General features: G+C 35.5%; 1 protein-coding gene across 1 annotated transcript; it reads left to right on the plus strand.

The window, feature by feature from the left end:
* Positions 1-947: 947 nt before the first annotated feature.
* On the plus strand, positions 948-16,749 carry Smp_045230 (hypothetical protein; the record flags this gene model as incomplete). The annotated part of the gene is made up of 13 exons (XM_018795681.1): positions 948-997; positions 4,776-4,906; positions 4,938-5,126; positions 5,159-5,283; positions 5,325-5,561; positions 5,597-5,706; positions 5,761-5,876; positions 5,923-6,016; positions 7,395-7,629; positions 9,352-9,622; positions 13,342-13,428; positions 14,256-14,444; positions 16,315-16,749. Exons 2-13 carry the CDS (start codon positions 4,877-4,879, stop codon positions 16,747-16,749), a joined length of 2,118 nt encoding a protein of 705 aa, XP_018649970.1. The 5' UTR covers positions 948-997; positions 4,776-4,876.
* Between the last annotated feature and the right edge of the window lie 1,726 nt (positions 16,750-18,475).

Here is an 18,475-nt window from a genome sequence, read left to right on the forward strand (position 1 = left end):
GGATCAGAGTCCCAGAAATTCAGTCTTCAGAAATAATATCTACGTATATCTCGACTTCACTACATAGTTAATTTTAATTGTAAATTTTTCTTTATCAACATCTGAGACATATTGCAGACTACAAATACAACTCAGGCAATTATCCTCTAGAAGTATCGCAGATTGAAAAAAAGTGTAGGAATGTTGGTACCTTATGATCTAAAGTCTTGTGTCAACTGTGACAGAAATTCCTTTCGAGCAAAACTTGAAGCACATTTTTAGCCGGCTTGACGGTAAGACTTTACACTTAATCTCTGACAGTTTTATTCGAACCCATTCGGAACACAAAAATGTGGTTTTTCCCTCCTCACTCTAAAAGAAGATAAGAATACACTGGAATGTTTCCAACGGAGAGTTGCAAAATCAGTTCGGAGACTTAAGTTAAAACCCTATGCAGAACGTCTCACCTTACTGAAACTTTAACCATTAAAGTATAAGCGTCACAAAGGTGACTTCTTAGTGACTTATAGTATTCCTAAACACTACTTCCTCAAATACTTGCTTGGGCTCAGTTCCAATACAAACCACAGGGTTAACACCTAGGATTTAGAGTCACAACGTGGTAGAAAGAACTGAAGGCGCACCCGTTACTCCTCACGAGTAGTCAAACTCTGGAATTCACTACCGCCTGAGGTGGTTCAAGCAACCTTCCAGGGGTCCCCTAACGGAGAACTTGACATATTCTGAGGGACTCAGGATAATATTTCGTTATGATTTACAAATATTTCTCTTTTCATAGTCAAATATATCTAAGTTCACAGCTGGAGGGATCAGTGGTTCACCGATACTAGTTAAGTAATACCATCGAGCAAAAGCCTCTTCTTTTGCGTCCACAAGCATTTAATACTTGATAATTGTGCTGTGACCTTTGAGAAACTTAGGGGTTCACCATTGAATAAGCGGTATATCTACACTTTGCGTAACGCTTAAGTCCTAAATGGTTGACTTGAATGGAAAGGTACATCATATATATCCCAGTCAATAATGTCTCATGGGAAACTTCTAAAAAAGGATTAAAGTTTTCGACTGAGTACTTGGTTTAATGTATTTGCCCTTACGTTTGTGGCCCACTACTTTATTCGTATACGTAACGTGGTTCATCTAATGAACTACGTTATGGGGCCATGCTTTCGTAGTGCTTAAGTAAACTGCACTTAATTACTAAAATGTTGATTTCTGGCGTTCAGTATTACATATGTTGTCTAAAAATAGATCAATTATGAAAACAACTTACTCAGACGCATTAACGAGAACAAGCTTGCGGCATACATGGAATATTATCTGCACAATACGACCAGTATGTACAAGTGACTTAATGACAATCAGCTTAATGAGTATGGTGATAATGAAAAACCGGACTGTATTCAAAAGACACCCGACGGAATGACCGTACGTGGCCACGTTCGATGTTGTATATCGTCTTCAGACTTCAGTAATATGGATAGGTCTATTGACCTATAATAATCCTTGCAGTTTTTAACACTGAGGAGGTTCGATCTAGTTTTGAATTTATCAACAGAAGGTGCTGATATTACGTGTTCCGGTAGGGAATTTCAGTAATTCACTACTTGGTGGGAGAAACGGAACTCCATATGTAGACGATTTGATCTCGGGTTTTGGACTTTCTTAGAATGTTCTATCAAATTATTAATCCTAGACGGGGGGAAAAGATAAGACATTAATAACAATCTCGTCGTTCAGTATACAGTGAGCCAATATTAGATCACCTCGTATTCTACGGTAAGATAACGAAAATAAGTTGAGGTCTCTGTCTACATAAGATAGGCCAGAAAGACCTTTTACCATTTTAGTCCCCCGGCGTTGACCTCGTTCAAGCATATCCGCCTCATATTTGAAACGAGGACTCGCTGCTTGAATCCCTTATTTCAAATGTGGTCGCACGAAAATTGGGTATAATAATCTAGACAATTCTTCATCCAAGTACTGATAATACTTGTGAATAGCCCTGATACCCTAAAGCCGTTGGCAGCATCAGCTTTACAGTTGCTCGTAGTTTTGAGGTCGCTGCTTATTATGACTCCTAAATTCTTATAGTCCATTAGTTTGGGTAACAACTTCACTGATTGTGTAGTGATGCAAATGATCATAGTTATTTATTTGAATCACCACACTTTTTAGAATTCACTTCTAGTGACTATTGGTCCATCTGTGCCACAAATGAATTGAGATCACCCTGTAATACTTAACTATCTGACATACTATGTGTGGGTCTCCAAACAGATGACTTAACTGCAGTCGACAATTCATTTGCACGAAGTAAAAAGAGAAGAGGGCTAACGATTGTACCTTGAAATACTCCACTTTTTATAGGTCCCCACAATGAGAGCTCCATTTACTCTCACCCCTTGTCTCCTATCACTGGGAGAGTCACTTTTACAGTCTATGACCTTATAATGGATTTCAAAAACTTCCAGATTTGATTTAAGACCCAGATGAGAGACCTTGTCAAAAGTTTTACTTAGGTTTATGAAAGTTACATCTACAGGAATATTTCTATCTTTTGCTGCAGTACAATGTTTTATTGAAATGATCAGATGTGTCAAGCATGACAGGCCTTCCCTAAAACCGTGTTGTTCCCTGGATAAAAGATTTTGCCCTTCCACATAGTTTAAAATAGCCAACCGAGTGATTTTTTCCATTAGTTTGGCAACACTGGTTAGACTTACGGGTTGATAGTTACTAAGTCTCTGTTCCCCGCCTTATAAACAGAACTAACTATTGGCTCTTTCGGTTTACGTGGTACTAGGTATGATATAGACGAGGATGTAACTGATCTAATCTCGCCTTTAAATATAGATTATGCTCCTCCAATTGATGAGCTAGTATCTACTGACCAATCTGTCTTAGCAGCACACTCCTGAATGACTGATGTTAGCTCTCCATACATTTGGGCGAGGCTTAACCTGATCGTATATCATGTCACTAGCTGTAAACGGGAATGACAAAACAGCGTGATCGCTATTCACTGGCGGTGAAAGAATATTTAGGTTGGCAATATCCTCGGTCGTATGAGTGATTACCAAGTCTGACAATGAAGAACTTTCCCCCGTTCTTCATGTAACAACCCAATGCTTTCAAGGACGTCCGTATTCTTTTTAACAAAGGGTTCGATACCACTTCTTCCAGCACCAGACAATTTTCACCTTGAGTACTGTGTAGCCATGAAGCTGACAGTATGAAGGTGGTTGTATACGGTTTTGGGAGATACTGGTTCATATCTGTTAGTGGTATATAGTACTCTTATTTTAGACGGCCTGTGTTTACATAAAATGACAAATATTAAAAAACATATTAATTTCCCTCTTATTATGCAGTCTGGTACCGAGTAGGATACGAGATCACGAAAATACATTGACACTGCATGTACTGATACTTCATTTCACCAAAAATGTCATGGTAGTTGCTTAAAGTTACAGCATAGGTCGTATTGGACTCTTGAAGTGTGAGTTATTTGCACTTAATTTCGTTTCGTGAATTCATAGTGTCTGATGAAACTGCAATCACATACAGTTCCCAGGCTCGATACAGAATTAGTTCACTTAATCTTACAACATGAGCTAGACAAATAATTTACTATACTGTGTATTAATAGACTTTACACTTTGCTCTGACGGTATCTGATTCATGTGATGATGATTGTCTGTTGAGTTTTCATTTTATAATTTCATTGACATACTACTGACCCCACAGGTAATTCTCAAACGGATGTATGGGTTATGTAATAATCATTTGGAGAATTCTTACTTTCAGCTTGTTAGTTGAATGGCTAAGGTTTTATTTGTTCATCTCGGTTTTATTGTATTGAGAAGAAGCTTTTATTTATGGTCATTTTGAAGTCTTTGTTATAAACAAATTATTTAAGTTATTCTAGACGTATGGCCTTTCAACTTTTTATACTCTTTTAAAGTCTTCGCCCAACTTGTCTCATTTAAAGCATCATAATCAGTCTGATTGCGTAGTTGGAGAAGTAAAATAATTACCAGTGTTCCAGAAAAACCATATGAAACCAATTGCATAAAGTGTTTGAAAATATGACTGATTATTTTATCCATGTTCATTACGTGACTGAAATAAATGTCTTTTTGATGACGACCAAGAACAGGTAATTGAAATCGATTTGTCTGAAACAGTTACCCACATTAGTCTGTCAGTACATGATTCTAAAGAAATCCCGGCTGTAACTTTCTTTCCGGTACAAATTTTCTCCTTATGCGTCAACGTCACTTATTAGGATGGTTGCGCTTGTACGTCATGCTTTTCATTGTAAAATAGGAAGTTGAGTATTTCGACTTTATTCAAAATGTAGTTAGTGTGTAAATGATAACTATAATGTAGTATAATTATTTTGAGCCCCTGAAAGCCTGTTAATTTCGTAGAATAAAATATTTCTAAATTGTGATTTGGGAAATAACAAATACCTGTGATTAGCAACTTAATTGTTGGAGTTCTAAATTGACCATAGTTCAAATAGCTATACTTTTTGTTACATTTAATGAATGCAGCATCATTCGCGCGTTCACTGGCCATCTCATATTTTTGGTACTTCAATTCTTTTCTGTCACGGCCGTATTTTTACTTGCGGCTGACATTGTTTTCAATCATACCACCTTAAGTTGTTAAAAGTATTTGGGTAAGTCTGTTTTAGTTTCTGTCTATCAAATTAATCATTATTATTCCGTCAAATATTACTCGTATGAACTATTCTCTTTTTACAGATCACTGCACTCGATTACTTTGGTTGAACCAACTACATCTAATTACGGTGTTTTTTTGTGATTTCTCACATTTATGGAGGTGTACATGATATAAACCAGACATGGAAGAAGAAGATACTTACTTACCAGAAGTAAATTAAATTAGAAGTTATTTTCTCTTAGAACCATCCATTACAACAATACTTTCGAGAAATTGGAATTCCGGATGTTGTCACTTGCGAACTCTCCAAAAGGCCTACTATTACCACTACTACTACTACTTTTCCGGTGAAAAAGTTTGCTCAGGTCTCATCGTATTTAAAACGTATAAATCCCTTTGATTTTACGTTATATTTCGGTTTCGATTTGCCAGTAAGTTATTGTTATTAGTTTATATTTGTCAGCTTACAAGACATTTTTTACTTCAGATAATTAGCTTAATCAAGTACAGTGATCTAATCACTGTTGAAAATAAACCATTGGTTGAATACATATGCTCGGTGGGAAATAAAGACCAAGTCGACTCAAGGTAGCAAGTGAAATTGAAATATTCTGATTGAAAAGTTCTAGATGTTGTTTTGCGATGTTTCTCATTCTTTGTGGATTCGGATTGAGTTACTTTACTCAAATGATTTTTATATTCTTACTAGTTATTTCATGTTTACGGATGTCCAATGTACTATTTCTAATAGCATCTAAATATCATCTTGCAGACTCATTGAAGCAAATGAAAAAATTCTCTCACAGATCTCATCTTATCGTTCTTTTCTTACAAGATCTCAATACCCGTCGTTATTTCGGTCCCAAGTATGCATTTTTAAATTACTAACAACCTAATACAGAATCGTAGATAAAAATACATTTAAACTTTTCCCACTAATATATCATCAGGCATACAACTTTATGCACGCTTACCTTATAGAATTGATTAAGTTTTCTATAAAATTGGGAAGTAGGTCAAAATATTTTATTGTTATCATTGTACTATATGATTTTGTTTCCATAGACTTAATTGATGAAAATAATTCTGAAATACCATTGGAGATGTCAACCTTAGAACTGGTTCAATTAAAATGTGATATAGAAGAAAAACCTAAAGACCCAAGCATTGAAAATTTAAAAGTTCGTTTTTCTCTTCGGTTCGTTTTTATCTTCTTTTTGCTTTCAGATGTTTTGTGAACTATTAAAACTGTTAACATCTGATCTCTTGGTCAAATTGTCATTCTCGTTTTGCCAATCAAGACGGGATACTTTTCACCTATGTATGTTCGTCATTTGTATATATTCATTGACAGTTTGTGTAAAACGCTGATCAGTCACAAATTACTACCAAAATAAATTCATATTCTGCTTATATTTTACTGGGTGATTAAAATTTAAGGTTTTTTTTCAATGTACGCATAAAAATATCTTTCCAGCGTGCATCATGGAATTTGTAAGTGTTATGCCCCGATAAGGATAATGAATGGTAACTTTGGGATCTATTTATGAACCAATACTATGCATATGTTTTTATTGTATAATTGTTAGGTAACTTAACTATTCATGTTCCTTTTATTATGAGCTTTATTTCGACCCATAGACTATTACTATACGATTTACCATTCTTCAGTTATACCCAGTCTATTAATTACTGTTCCTTACATTCAGAGGCATATTTGGCCGAATCTTGTACAAATGTAATTTTCCATTTTTTTTTACGATGTGGTCAGTTTGATTGGTATATAAACCCAGTATGTTTGAAATATGATTCATACCACAGAGGCTGTCATTGGTGTTCTGGACTTAACTGGCTGTACTAGGCAGGAAAGCAAGACTGACAAGTACTCTAGACTGTTCGTACGGGTTTCGTGTGTCATTGATCTGATCGGTAAATCGCTGCTCTCTAATTGGCGGTATTATCACGTAATACATTAACAGGGCGTTTAGGCGGTCACAAGTTATAACAGTAAGGTATTAAGTAATTGAATCAATCCAGTTATTCCGAATAGAAATTAATGTTTACCACTTGTTAATCTTTTGATGCTCTAAAAATCTTAGGAATTATTTTAATGCTAGCTATAAAAATAAAAATAAAAGGTTTCGTAATATGAGAAAATCCGGTGTTACTTGACTTATTTAGAGATGAAGCATTATTCATCAATGGGCTATATTATGTGGTTAATATGATGTCTGTATATACGTTCACACTAATATTGTACATGACAACTTCCCCCACTGTAAAGAGAATTTCCTAATGGATGTCATTACATGGTGTATAGTAGGTTTTTCTAAGTTTTGTTAAAATGCTAGGGAGATGGAATAAGTGCTGGTAAAATAGTGTTAAATTATTCGTCCAAATGCCAATTCATCCATTCTTCCATGTATAGATAGATAGTATATCATAGCTCGGTATACAAACCTTTAATTGATTAATATGTCTTTTAACAAATTAACTGTTTAGTGTATCATTTAGGTAGGAAGTGATGGTTAGAGATACGAATGATTATTTAATTGTGTTTGGGGAGCCGTGTAATATTGTTGTAGCCTTTACATAAACTGTATGAGTTAAAACTGAGTACACAAATCTATGCTTGGTATATGAGCTACACCACGATATAGGACTTATTAATATTGATTCTGTTTCTTTTCGTTTTTCAGTACGATTGATTATGTCGGTATGGAAATGGGACTACTTTTTGACTAAAATAAAAAATGAATTCATTAAACTAAATGAATTGCATTCAATGATTTTAAATGGCAAGCTCATATATAATAATGGTCGAACTGCAAAAGAATGTGCATCTGAAGAAAATGAAGTCAAAAATCTCTATAAACGAACAGAGGCTCGAATAACTCACGAATTATTGTTGCATCTTCTTGTTTCATTAGAACAGTAGGTTGTGCATTCTACATGTTTTGTATGATAGTGTTTGTTTCAGTTATTCCTCCATATTTTATGCTTTCTTTTTTGGCTAGTCATGTATTATTTTTATCTGTTACGCATTTTTATATCATCTTTAGATCTACTTTACCTATGACTGACTAACTGACTTTTGATTTCATCAGTAGTGTTTCCTTTCATCTGAGTATGTTATTGTAATGAAGCAACTATTTAGTAATTAAGGTACTCTACTGTCAACCAATGAACTACATATTTGGATCCAGCTTACTCTGTTTCGATTTCGGTAGCCCATTTTGTATCACTATCCCTCATAAAAAACAAGGCACGACCTATAACCAAGTACAAAAACGTATACTTGGTTGATAAATTACATCATAATACTCCCTCCAGTTTTTATTTTTATGTAAAGGTTGATTTTTTTCCATGTTTGGTCTCCACTTTTTTCAACTACTAGACAATGCATTGCTGTTGAATGTTTCAAGTTAATTAACAGGACACTACAAACCTATATTTCATGCTCATTGAGGCTAATAAAAAAACTATGTACCGATTCTTCAATTAGAATATCACTACATTTTTGATCCGCTTCACCAACTGTCGTTTATTATCACTATTTTGATTATTCTAAAGAAGAAAGGGAAGTAATCAGGCCCGTTTTTTATACGACATAAGTTTTAAATGATCACTGCTTGTTCTGTTGTCCGTTTGCACCTAGAATATGTCTTTCAAGAGTACAGTGTTTATATTTACCGTTTGTTGTTATTATTCGAGTTATTATTACATTCTTTATATCCAGAATTTAGCAACTAAGAAGTGAAAAAAGAATGAACTAGTTGGTATACATTTTATATCTTATACCTTAACTTCAAACGTCTGCTATCCACAATGTTACATTTATAGAAGTTCACGTGCAGTAGAAACTTTTGATTGGTGATCATACTTGTGTTGTGCATAAATTTTAGGCATAGGTAACTAGGTATTTAGACATACAAATTGCTTTGAGCAGTAGAAATAGAAAACTACATGAAGTAGCTTTGGTTAGGAGGTTGAAGTCTTGTGCATATGGTAGTTGAAGTTAGACGGAAATTGGAGTTACAGCTTGATTCAAACCATCAGCCTTTGGGTAACCAGGCTGATGCTTTACAGAGTGAGCTATAAGATTAGTTTGTTGGATGCGAACTGTTCTGTAGACTTGGATATAGAACGCTAATATCCAACAACTATTTTCAGCTTTCTGTAGCTTAATTTATACAGATGCAGAACGAATATGTCTTAGAGCTTACACTAATTATTGACTTTGATCTAAATAAATGTGATGAAATAAATAGGTAAGTCATTCATTTTAAAGTAATTGGTGGTAATCAGCGTGACATGTTTCTTACTTGTTAGTATTCACCTGGTCTTGAATATAAACTTAATGCTTTTTGAATTCGAACCAGAATCATTTCACTTTATAGTTGACATCACCTTAACGTAAAAAATTCAGCATTAATATCTTTTACGCATAAAAAACATAATAATAAGAATTAATTTACTTTCTGATTGAATACAACATCATAAATTCAAAATTTATAGTGATGTATTAAAGATACTTTGTTTTGTTTTGTTTCAATCTGCGTACACTGCAACTTCTTGTAAAATTGTCTTCTCATATATTAAATATTTGAAGAAAAAACAAGCTGCAAATATCTAACTTATTCTTTATTTCCACAGCGCCAACAACTTGAAGTCCTATGTTGAACAAAATTGTAATACATCATTTGTTTCGAATGAAACCTTTTCCAATTTAGTTAATCTTATACGTTGTCAGTTGAATGCATCCATGATCTTTTTGAATGAATTGGATAATGCTCAAACTGCAAACAATGTTGATATTTCAAAAGAAAATATAGAAGCAACTACTGTTGACTTCCTATATTGCCGAGATGGGATTTCATCTAGTAAAAATGTTCTGAAAGCTGTGGATCCAATTGTAGAGGATGATGTATGTAACAAAATGTTTTTGAGTACTTTCATCCAGTCAGTCAGCTACAACGTAGAACCAGGCACATATATGTATCAGTCCAAATTGCCATATATCATTAGCACAACAAGATGAACACGGAATTCATAGAAGTAGTTAATTCAATAGTGGTAATATATAAAAGAAAGATTGCATATAAGGATATGGTACGGAAAGAAAGACATAAAGCAATTTTAATCTCGTAGTTTAAGAGAAGACAGAGAGCGTATACACCTACGCCATTGTAATCGATTCTGAGCCATGTCACCCAGGGTCTCCGACCATTGGTTACGATAGTCACGCGGACCCCAACCAAGTAGTCTGCATCTACCAATATGGCTCAGACTAGAAGTTAGTAACTTTATGGACTGCTGCCACGTTTTGGTTTGGCCACTCCTAACTTTCTTTCAACCATCCCCAACACTAGTGAGCAACGGGCGTCGAGGTAATGAGTTCAGGCATACGTAACACATGGCCCAACCATCTCAGTCGATGAAGATTCACAACCTCATCAACCGAGTTACCATCATTCCCTAATACCATGTGTCTAACCTCACTATTACTTACTTGGTGATCGCAGAGGATGCGAGCAGTATTTCTAAGACATATGTAATCAAATACTAGTAACTTACAAGTGTCCTCTACGCTTAATGACAACGTCTCGCAGCCGTAAATTAGAACAGAACAAACTGTTGCTCAGTATACTCATCTCCTAAGTGATAGACGGACGGATATCTCGTCTTCATCATAGATGACGTAAGTTGGCAAAAGCCAAACGAGCTTTTTGAATTCGTGCAGAGATTTTGTCCGACACCAACCCATTATGGCTGATCAGACTTCCAAGATAAATGAAGTTGTCGACGCGTTCGACTATATCACTCCCTATCCTTAGTTTAGGTGTTGAAGCAAGCCAGTCCTAAAGCAACAACTTACATTTACATGGGGAGAAACGCATCTCAAACATCCTGACATTGTTGATCAGTACTAACAAAAGACTGCATTTTGTCAGCGTCTTCACCAAACAGGACTATATCATCTGCGTATTCTAATTCGATAAATGGACCTTTTGGTAGGATATCAGTGCCCTAAAATTCAGTCAACGAGAGCATTATGTCTAGTAGTAGGTCTATGAAGAGATTAAACAGACATGTGGATAGTGGATAGCTTTGCCGGACGCCATTTGAGGTTGTAAAATCAGATGACAGTTCGTCATAAGCTCTGACTCGACTGGCAGTGTTCGAGTAAAGAGTCTTCATATGGATTATGTACTTCTAAGGTACACCTTTCAATGACAGATACTGCTACAGAACCTCTCGGTCTACAGAGTCAAATGCTGCTTTTAAGTCTAGAGAAAACTATCATTTTCGGATACCAATAATCGTGCTTGTGTTTAAAATATGACGAATAGTGAATATGCAGTCTATATAGGTCTGAAGGCAGCCTGATTTTCTCGTATTTGCAGTTCACGAGTCTTTGTTAGGCTCTTGATGATTAATGAGGCTAGTTTTTTAGATCTTATATTAGTCAAACTAATCCCTCTATGATATTCACAGGATGATTTTAACCCCTCCTTATACATTGGGACAATCAGTGATTGTGACTAGTCAGATGGGATTACGTCCAACTCTCAAATTTTAGCTGAAATATTAGTCAACCTAATTGCTAAAATCGGACAACCATATTTAAAGACATCTGAAGCCAATCCATATGGACCAGCTGCTCTTCCTCGTTTCAGATTAGCTATAGTCTTTTGAACTTCAACTAGAGTCGAGGGACCTTCTTCAATATTCCATTCAGGCTGTCTGTGAATGGTTGGTAGTTGTAGAGTAGCTGAACTGCTCCTTAAAGTGTTCCGCCTATCGTTCTAATCGTCTGGACTGAGAGCAGATAAGAGTGTCGTCTTTTTCCGAGATCGTCTCACTTACACTTGACTTCTTAATTCCAGTTTCTTTTATTAGTATGAAAAGCTGTCTTGTGTTACCTACAGTCGCTGCCTTTTCCATCTCTTTTGCTTTCTTTGCCCATCACTTCTCATGGTCGTTCCTTAGACTTTTGATCAACCTAGATCTTATTTGTTTTCATTCTTCATCATGTTCAGAGCCTGATGGAATGAGTTTACAAGAACCCATCAGTGAAATAGACTTAGTAGAAATCCATTGGTTTTTCGTGACCCTTTGGTTTAAATCATTAATAGATGTCACTGCTGTTTCCACAGCTGTTCGTATATATTTCCAAGCAACATCTGGGTCATCCTCGTTTTCAGAACTATCTAGATGTGAACTCAGTTGCTGAAACTTACCTTTGGCTTTCTCGTCCCGCAGTTCAATTCTAATGGGTCTTCTCAGTGTAGTTTTTCTGCATCCAGTGAGGCGCAAGCAAATGCATGCTCGTATTTAAGCGTGGTCAGAGTCTGAACATGTATTCCAGAACCAGCGGCAATCTTCTATCGAGCCTCTCCAACAATGACTGATGGCAATATGGTCTATTTGAGTCCATCGTTGGTTTGGTGCAGGTGGTCGCCATGTTAGACGATGTCTCTCCTTATGCTTAAAATTAGTGTTTGCTAAAAATAAACGATTGTCTGAGGATAGTTGCAACAGACAATCACCGTTATCTGTTCGCTGAACCGGAATACTAAAATACCCACCTAAATGTCTTTCTGTTTGGTTTAAGCTACCCAATTGGGCATTAAAGTCACCTGCGACGAGTACTATGTCTGAGCGTTTAGCTTCATGAAGAAGTTCAGAAAGCTTTCTGTAGAAGTCATCTTTCACTTCATATGGGCTGCAGTCGGTGGAGCGTAGGCAGAAACGACGAAAAGGCAACGACGTAAGTCCCTATCCTTCCGAGTTCTTACAGAGCCGTTTAGCGAAACAGAACATAGGCGACTGTTAACGAGGATCCACTCTAATAGTCCTTGTTCTGTCCTCATACTTAGTGATATACCTACGCCTTCAAGTTCACGAGAACTAGCCATCGGGTCGCGAGATACATGGAGGGTGTATCTCGTCGGCTGACTGTCGGGTACCAAAATAATGCATTAATTAACCAACATTTACTTAAAATCCTCTGGAAATGGATCGAGGATCAAGTAGCACTCAATAGTTGCCTTGATCGTGTTTGAGACTTTATAGCGCTATGCATCTACCGCCTTCGAGTTGAAATTAGCCGATTCTTATCGTGGCAAGTACAATATAGTACCATCATCAAGTGGAAAATTCAAATATTTGAACCTGAGTCAGTTTGACAATATGGTATAATGACTAAGTAGTATTGTCAGCATGCCTTAACTTGGGTCTTGACTGTCTGTTACATGGTAGACAACAGATAAATTACCAATCAATTAGATGAATCACTGAAATTTAGTCAATTCGAAGATTGCTATCGGCGATGATATCCTTGATCTAATTTTGTTAAGGGTCTTGGGCTCTTATTATTAACTAGAACGCAAATTCTTTTTACTGCTTCTTGGTTTTATATGGTCGTCAATTAATCATCAGTTTGTAATAATATTTACTTTGGAATTTACCAAATTTTCGCCAGTCATTTTGTTGTGAAATTACTAGTTGAGTAAAATAACTCATTGTTTTTACTTTTCATTGATTTTCTCCCAGCAATTTTCTCATGAGTTTATACTCTGTATTGTGAGGTATTTTATGATAGATTTTCTGTTTATCATATGGTGCTTTGTGAATACCTAGGTATTAGAAGATATAGCTGTTGGAGACTCTTCTAGTCGTGAATCTGAAGCGGAGTACGAAAATGTTGATTGCGTGGATTCGCTAAAGGTAAGTGTTACAACCATTGTCGTATAGTTTTGGAAGTAATTAAGTTGAACTGGTGGCTTGGTGGTTAAACCATTTGTCTTTCAACTAATAGATTACAAGTTCGATTTCTGTTAAACCTTGGCTTGGGCATACGCGTAGCGTTGGTAGCCTTGATACATAAACCTATTATTAAATTCATAATGTTCATTATATAGTTAAGATCAAGTGTGTGAAAGCTAGTTATTTCGACTAGGTCTCAGGGATTTAAGTTCGTTAAATAAGTGTTTGAAAGGCCTGAATAGTACTTTGAGACATCTACAATTACTCTAATATTAAATTAACCGCATCACAAATAGGTGTCGCCATTAAATCTCGAATTCTGCCATGATCGTAAATTCACTGAGAATATAGTTAGAGTTATATCATCAGGAAACACGTTTATCCAAATGCCAAAATCAGTAATATCACCTAATTTGAAACTAAGATAGTTTGTACATGACCTGGTTGTCTGGGATTATCAATACAAAAACAGCAAATATGTGACCACGCAAGATTATTGTGACGATGCAACACGAATGGGTTCTGTAAACAGGTAGACAGGCATACTCAACGCGGGATCTGGGGCAGATATAGGTCGGTCTGCTTTCCCACACATCACATCAACACAAAGACAGGAATTTAACTCGGGCAACAAAAGAGTACAAAAAATCTAATACCAATGGTAGCGCCAAACCAAACAAAATCAAGCTGAAAACTTTAAAGTTCAAAATGATATTAGGCTCAAGATTGATAATGTTTCATTCGGGAAATTCATTCCACAAAAACTGTTTATCTTCTCTCCTGTTTAGAACCCACCATCGGGTATGCATGTTACTGTACTGAAAGAACTTAAAAATGTAATATCTCACCGTCGAGTGATTATGCAGGAGCGTGAGGAATGTGCTTTAAAACGACGATTGCAAATAGAGTGTCTTGATGATGAAAAACCGAGTCCATCCACTGACAGGGTCAATCTAAGTTCTGAAAAGGAACTTCAAGTAAGACTAACAAATGTTATTTTCAGATTTTCTTGCTCTATTCTGTTGTAGTATAATGTGTCCGATTTTTTGTGTTTTTGAAAACGCCTCACATATAAGTAGTAGTCTTTCTCTTATACAAGCCATAGTGGCTTATGGGAATATGGAGTATTTTCTGTGCCGTCGGGATGTTATTCTGACTATAAAATACAGAGTTTACAACGTGTCGGTGACAACAGTATTTTTTTGGTCTTCAGAACATGCCCTCATTCAGGATAAGGATGTACGGTTACCCTGTTCGATCATCATTGTCTCTAAAGGATTGTTGACATTCAATGGGAACACAATGTTAATAATTTGGAGGTTCGGCAATGTATGTTCGGAAACAGTGACAATAATTTACTCGGTGTCACCATCTTGAAGCGCCGACTTCGGTGACCTGAATGTGTGCTACCAATGTCATCTCAGTGACTTGCACATAGTTCTTTATTTGTCGACGCTAAGACTTGTAGGAAAGGGCTTAGAGGTGGTCAGCCTATAAAGTGGCACCGGAGTATGTAAGCTAGTTGTATATAGCTAGGATGTATTGGTCCATCTCGGCTGCCTGGTTGAGGTCGTAGAGACTATGCAACTCTGTGGCTCAGAATAGAAGCCATTAATGATTCTTTTCTCTTTTCTTATTTCACTCTTCGTAACAATAAAATAAACTTCAGCTAAAAAACCTTTTCTTGACTGCTTTTAATTGAGCCGTATAGTATTAAGTACTATCTCTGTTCATTTCTGTATGGATTATACTTTTTCTTCCTCTTGTTTGTTCACAATATTATTGCTTCATTTGTGTGATCCATTTTTAGCTATTCTATTTTGTCAGACTTTATATACAGTGACTAATTAAATAATGATACCGAGAAGTACTTTGGTCATTCCCATTAGTTTACTCACCTATGAATGTTCACACTGTTCCTCTAACGATTTAGTGGCTTAGGGAGATCAGAGTACCATTTCCCCCTAATTTCACAGAGTATCTGTCCTTTTCTTTTTGGAAATAGCCACATGTTTCTGGGAATACCAGATTTAAATGTGAAATTGCATAGATAAGTTTTAGAAGCGAATGTTTATTAATTGACTATTTTTAGACTCTGATTACAACAGAAAATTTATTTCATAATATGCCAGCAATAGTCGATTTGAGTGCACTTTAGTTTTTTTCTTAACCCAATCCAGTGATTGGTATGCTTTGTCCTTCGTGGGACGGTAGGTTATTGATTAATCCGCTTCACTTTCGACCACTAAGTTGCTCCATCTACTTTCTTTTGAAAAGCCGGTTACCTTAGCTAAACCTCACACAAACTGTGTAAAAAGCAGTCGCGTATATAGAATTGAGTTTGATAAATAAGTGGGATATTAATGGTGTTATTAATTGAGTTCTTTCTTTTTAGGAATATTTTTCTGTTGGAGCCTCCAATGTCCATTCAGTTTTCAATATTTTTTAAATATTTTAATAGCTACATTTTATAAACGTCATATAAACCTCGTCTATAGTTTATGATTCTAGCCATCCATACAGAAGACTTCCAGTCTATAGTCAGCTGTTTAATAGCATACATTAAGTCTACTTTTCCATAATCAGTTTGATATACATTCTTAAAGTAAGTAGTATAGATTTTCACTTTTGTTCTTTTCAGAAGTGATTTTTGTTACTTCACGTTACTCTCAAAAGTCCTACTGATCATGTTTTGTCACACTAAAATGCTCATGGATTAGCGACTACATTATTGTTTGTGTTTCTCACTGACTTTCGAATTTTTACCCGCTTATATTTCAATACGTAAATAAAAAGGTTATTTCCAGATCTTATTTATTATCTGATCACTTTTTCTTTAATGTTTAGACTCAGTTTCTGTTATCCAATTCACTTGATACGAATGAAAGCAACTGTGCTTCTATGGATGGTAAACTACTAGAATTTTTCCCAACTCCTTTGTGTAATTCATCATGCGAATATTTCAAAAAATCCCGTACTGGACGTCGAAATTTAAAATGTAATGTTTTAAAAAGAAATTCAATCTTTCTTCAGCTGTCATCTACTAATGTACATGAAAATTATAAAAGTTCAAATTGTTCTGACCCAGTTGTATTGAAAAATGTTTCACATTCAGAAAACCCACCAGATAATAAGTTTCTACAGTGTTCTGCACTAGCGAATGCTTTAATGAATCAACGTAAATTGTTAGGGTTAGCAACAGAGGATTATTTTATCGGAACTGGTTCAGGTGAAATGTGTGTTGAAATGTCAAAAGAGAATCATACAGTCATTTCATCATAATCAATGAGTTTTTCTTTACACTTATTATTATGTAGTAATAGACATTGTACATTATTCAGTTTGTTATTTTTCTGTGTAACTCTTCTGGCACTTGAGGGTGCAGTCGCATTGTACTTTGTTAAAACTGAAATATACGTCTAGATACGTGGTGTACGTAATAAAATTGGTGTTGGTACGCAATAGATGCTATTGAAGAGATGTTTGAGGATTCTATGCTCCAAATGGGTAATATAGATTTTTACCCTTTGAATTTCGTACGTATTACCGAAAGGAAATCTAATTTGTTCAGAAGTATGTTCTTTGCTTCTTGATTACACATTTGCAACGTTTATGCCTTGTCGCGATCAAGTGAATTAACGGCAGAATTATTCTCCCGAATTTATGATAAAGTTTGACTTTTGAATATCAAACTAGCTGAAATTTGCATATTGATAATAATAATTTATTCTTCCGTTGTGATAAGGGTCTTTTGAAGATGTGTCCTATAACTCGATTCAATCACTAGTTGCGAACTTGACGCCTGACTAACCCGCGTTGGTGAAGAAAATCAAGACTACGTGAGATCTTCACTGCTAAAAGCTGAATAATTTGCTCAAAATTTATGGGAAAATATAGGTTACAGGTGATATATTTGCAGGATAGTAGCGATATCTCTAACAGTAACTTCGATACCGTATACAACGGTTCTATTCTTATTCAGCCCCATATACCTCAAGGGGGCAAATCTTAGACCGAAGAAGGTTGATATATATCCACAGTAATTCAATAGCACATCGATTGATTTTAATGGTTATCAATCACGGAATTTAAGGTCTTGGGAGTCATCACTTAAATGTAAAATAGCTGAATTAATGACTAGAACAATGAAATGACTTGAAACGCTAAACTAACTTTATACAGATTAAATCAATACAAATGGGAATGCACATATTTTTAACCGAGACAGGGATATGTGGGTTGTAACATTGGGTTGGTGGATAATTTATCTACTCACAGTAGATTACCCATAGTTTTCTGTCACCACTTCTCTTTGGGACAGCATTTGTTTTGTCTGACTGCCTAGGGAATCAACTGAAGCATTTGAATTGATTAATCGTATTCAGGTTTTTCTATTACATAGAAATCCTGATAAGAGATTGATTGTTTTTATGTATTCAAGATATAGTACTCAAAGATCAGTGTCAAATGTATCAAAAGCTATAACCAAGTGATCAACATATAAAAGGATTATAGAAATATTTTAGTAATATCTAAAAAAGAATATATCATGTGTATACGAGTTCGCATTAGAGTTCTTCCTTTTTCACTTGAGTTGAAAGTGGGCAGTATGTATAAAGATCATGGTTGCCTTGTATTGGAAGTTGCATCTAAACATATCAAATACCTCCTTAAGATTTTGCTTATCTGGTGCTTATAGATCAATAGATAATTAATTACAACTTTCCTAAATTACGTGTTTCCATGACAAACAATATTAACTGATTTAAGGGTTATAAATTAATATAAAAAGCGTATAAGCTAATTGAACGATGTCGTTAAAGGTATTTCGATGACAACAAAACCAAATAGTTATCATTCAGGATGTTTTAGGTTTCATTCATTTTATTCTGTTCAAAAGTTTCCCTGAACCTATGTAGTTTAGACGGTGTCTGTTTGACTGCTTGTTTTCTAAGAGAAATCCCGAACAAACCAAACTCGCGAGGCGAGATCGTGGAAGCGCACTGCT

Source organism: Schistosoma mansoni, chromosome 2 (assembly GCF_000237925.1).
Source record: "Schistosoma mansoni strain Puerto Rico chromosome 2, complete genome".
Taxonomy (NCBI): domain Eukaryota; kingdom Metazoa; phylum Platyhelminthes; class Trematoda; order Strigeidida; family Schistosomatidae; genus Schistosoma; species Schistosoma mansoni.